Here is a 1,730-nt window from a genome sequence, read left to right on the forward strand (position 1 = left end):
CGGCAGAGAAACGTTCACCATGTTCATCACATTGTGATGCCTAGTGCAGAAGGTCAAATAGACTATCCTTTGTGCGATGCAAACTTTATCTCCGCTTTAAACCCAAACCTGAGGGAGACAGAATTCCAAGGAGAAGACTCAAAATCAACATCTTCAAACAATTATGATTAAACATAGCTTTCAGGTAAATCTTCAGGCTAGACTTAAAGATCATCCCTCTCCTGAAACGTTTTGGAAACATACTAGAAACAAGATCCTGTAACCTTGCATGGAATCCTTAGGGTTCTCCTTCAAGAGAGACAAAGATGGTTTGATGGAAACAAGCAAGGGATCTAGAAATTGTTAAAAAAGAAGAAATGTGCTCACCAAGCACACCTCGTTAAGCCTTTTTTCCATGTAAGAAAAGTAGCCTTTTTTTCATGCAACAAACTCCAACATAAACTTCGAAACATCTAGAATAAATGGCGGATTAAGCTAGCAGAAAAGATTCAACTGTTCGCAGATTCGGGTGATCAGAAAGGATTCTACAGAAAAGATTCAACTGTTCGCAGATTCGGGTGATCAGAAAGGATTTTACAGAAAAGATTTTCTGAAAGCTAATTCAGCACAGATGGCCAAACACTTCTCACTGACAAAACCTCCATTCTGAATCGATAATCTGAACATTTCCAAACTCTCTTCAGTTTACCGACCATATAGTTGAAGACGCAGCAATTCAGCATATTACCGGTGAAAAACGAGTTTCCACCATAGCAGAGACGCTTAAGGCCATACAGCAGGTGGAAACCGGTAGGGCAACTGAATTTCATGTATTCAACTTGAGGTCCGGAAACATGGAAGTCAAGCACTCCATGCTAGGTTTCACGAGTTCGTTATATGATGTTGGAAAAAAGGCAATAAAAGACCAGATCTCCACGATGCAGTTTCATATAAGAAGGAAAGAATAAAATCAGACTGCTCAAATTACCGTGATATTAATCTGCTCTCTACTGCTGGCAAAATCCCTGCAAGAATACTGCTGAACGGATTAGTATCCGCTGTCTTTTACCTGAAAGCTAATGTAGTTTTAAGCTAGTAGGAGTACCATAGATGTAGTATTTTTTCTCCCACAACTGCAAGAGAAATGCAGGAAACAGAACGAAAGTCTCTGTATGATCTTCATAGATCTCACTAATTTGACACCGTGAGCACAAGGATGTCCTTCCAATTTCCTGAAAATGATTACGCTATTACTTGAAAATCATTGAGGCTCATACCCAAACTCTAAATTATCACGTCCGAAAACTACTTTTTGCCGACGATGCCGCTCTCGTCGCTCATACAGAAGCAACTCTACAGCGCTCAACATCTTATTCTGCAGAAGCTGAAAGCTTTCTGGGCTAGAAATCAGCTTGAAGAAGGAAGAAGTTCTCTACCATTCTACACCATAAGATGACTACCTTCGTTCTCACATCACCATAGGTGAATCAGAACAATCAGAACATAAGCATCAGTTCTACTCTCCGGGCATCATCATTCCTTCCAACGCGAAGATCGATAAAGAGATCGACAACAGGCTAGCAAAGGTATACAGAGCTTTCGGAAAATTCCATAAAAGAATCTGGTAATGAACGCCTCTTACATAAGCAAGGGTTGCCACTACTGAAGCCATGCTAGATAGATATATATATATATATATATATATATATATATATATATATATATATATATATATATAATAACTAAACTAA

At 38.9% G+C, this 1,730-nt stretch overlaps 2 protein-coding genes across 2 annotated transcripts; both read right to left on the reverse strand.

The window, feature by feature from the left end:
• Window positions 1-596: 596 nt before the first annotated feature.
• On the reverse strand, window positions 597-1,348 carry LOAG_15283 (hypothetical protein; the record flags this gene model as incomplete). The annotated part of the gene is made up of 3 exons (XM_003150775.1): window positions 597-854; window positions 968-1,004; window positions 1,257-1,348. 3 exons carry the CDS (start codon window positions 1,346-1,348, stop codon window positions 597-599), a joined length of 387 nt encoding a protein of 128 aa, XP_003150823.1.
• Window positions 1,349-1,499: 151 nt separating this feature from the next.
• Window positions 1,500-1,651, reverse strand: LOAG_15285 (hypothetical protein; the record flags this gene model as incomplete). Its single annotated transcript, XM_003150776.1, has 1 exon — window positions 1,500-1,651. A coding segment is annotated over one exon (150 nt), but the record flags the coding sequence as incomplete, so codon positions are not given.
• Between the last annotated feature and the right edge of the window lie 79 nt (window positions 1,652-1,730).

Source organism: Loa loa, assembly GCF_000183805.2.
Source record: "Loa loa unplaced genomic scaffold supercont3.1749, whole genome shotgun sequence".
Lineage (NCBI taxonomy): Eukaryota > Metazoa > Nematoda > Chromadorea > Rhabditida > Onchocercidae > Loa > Loa loa.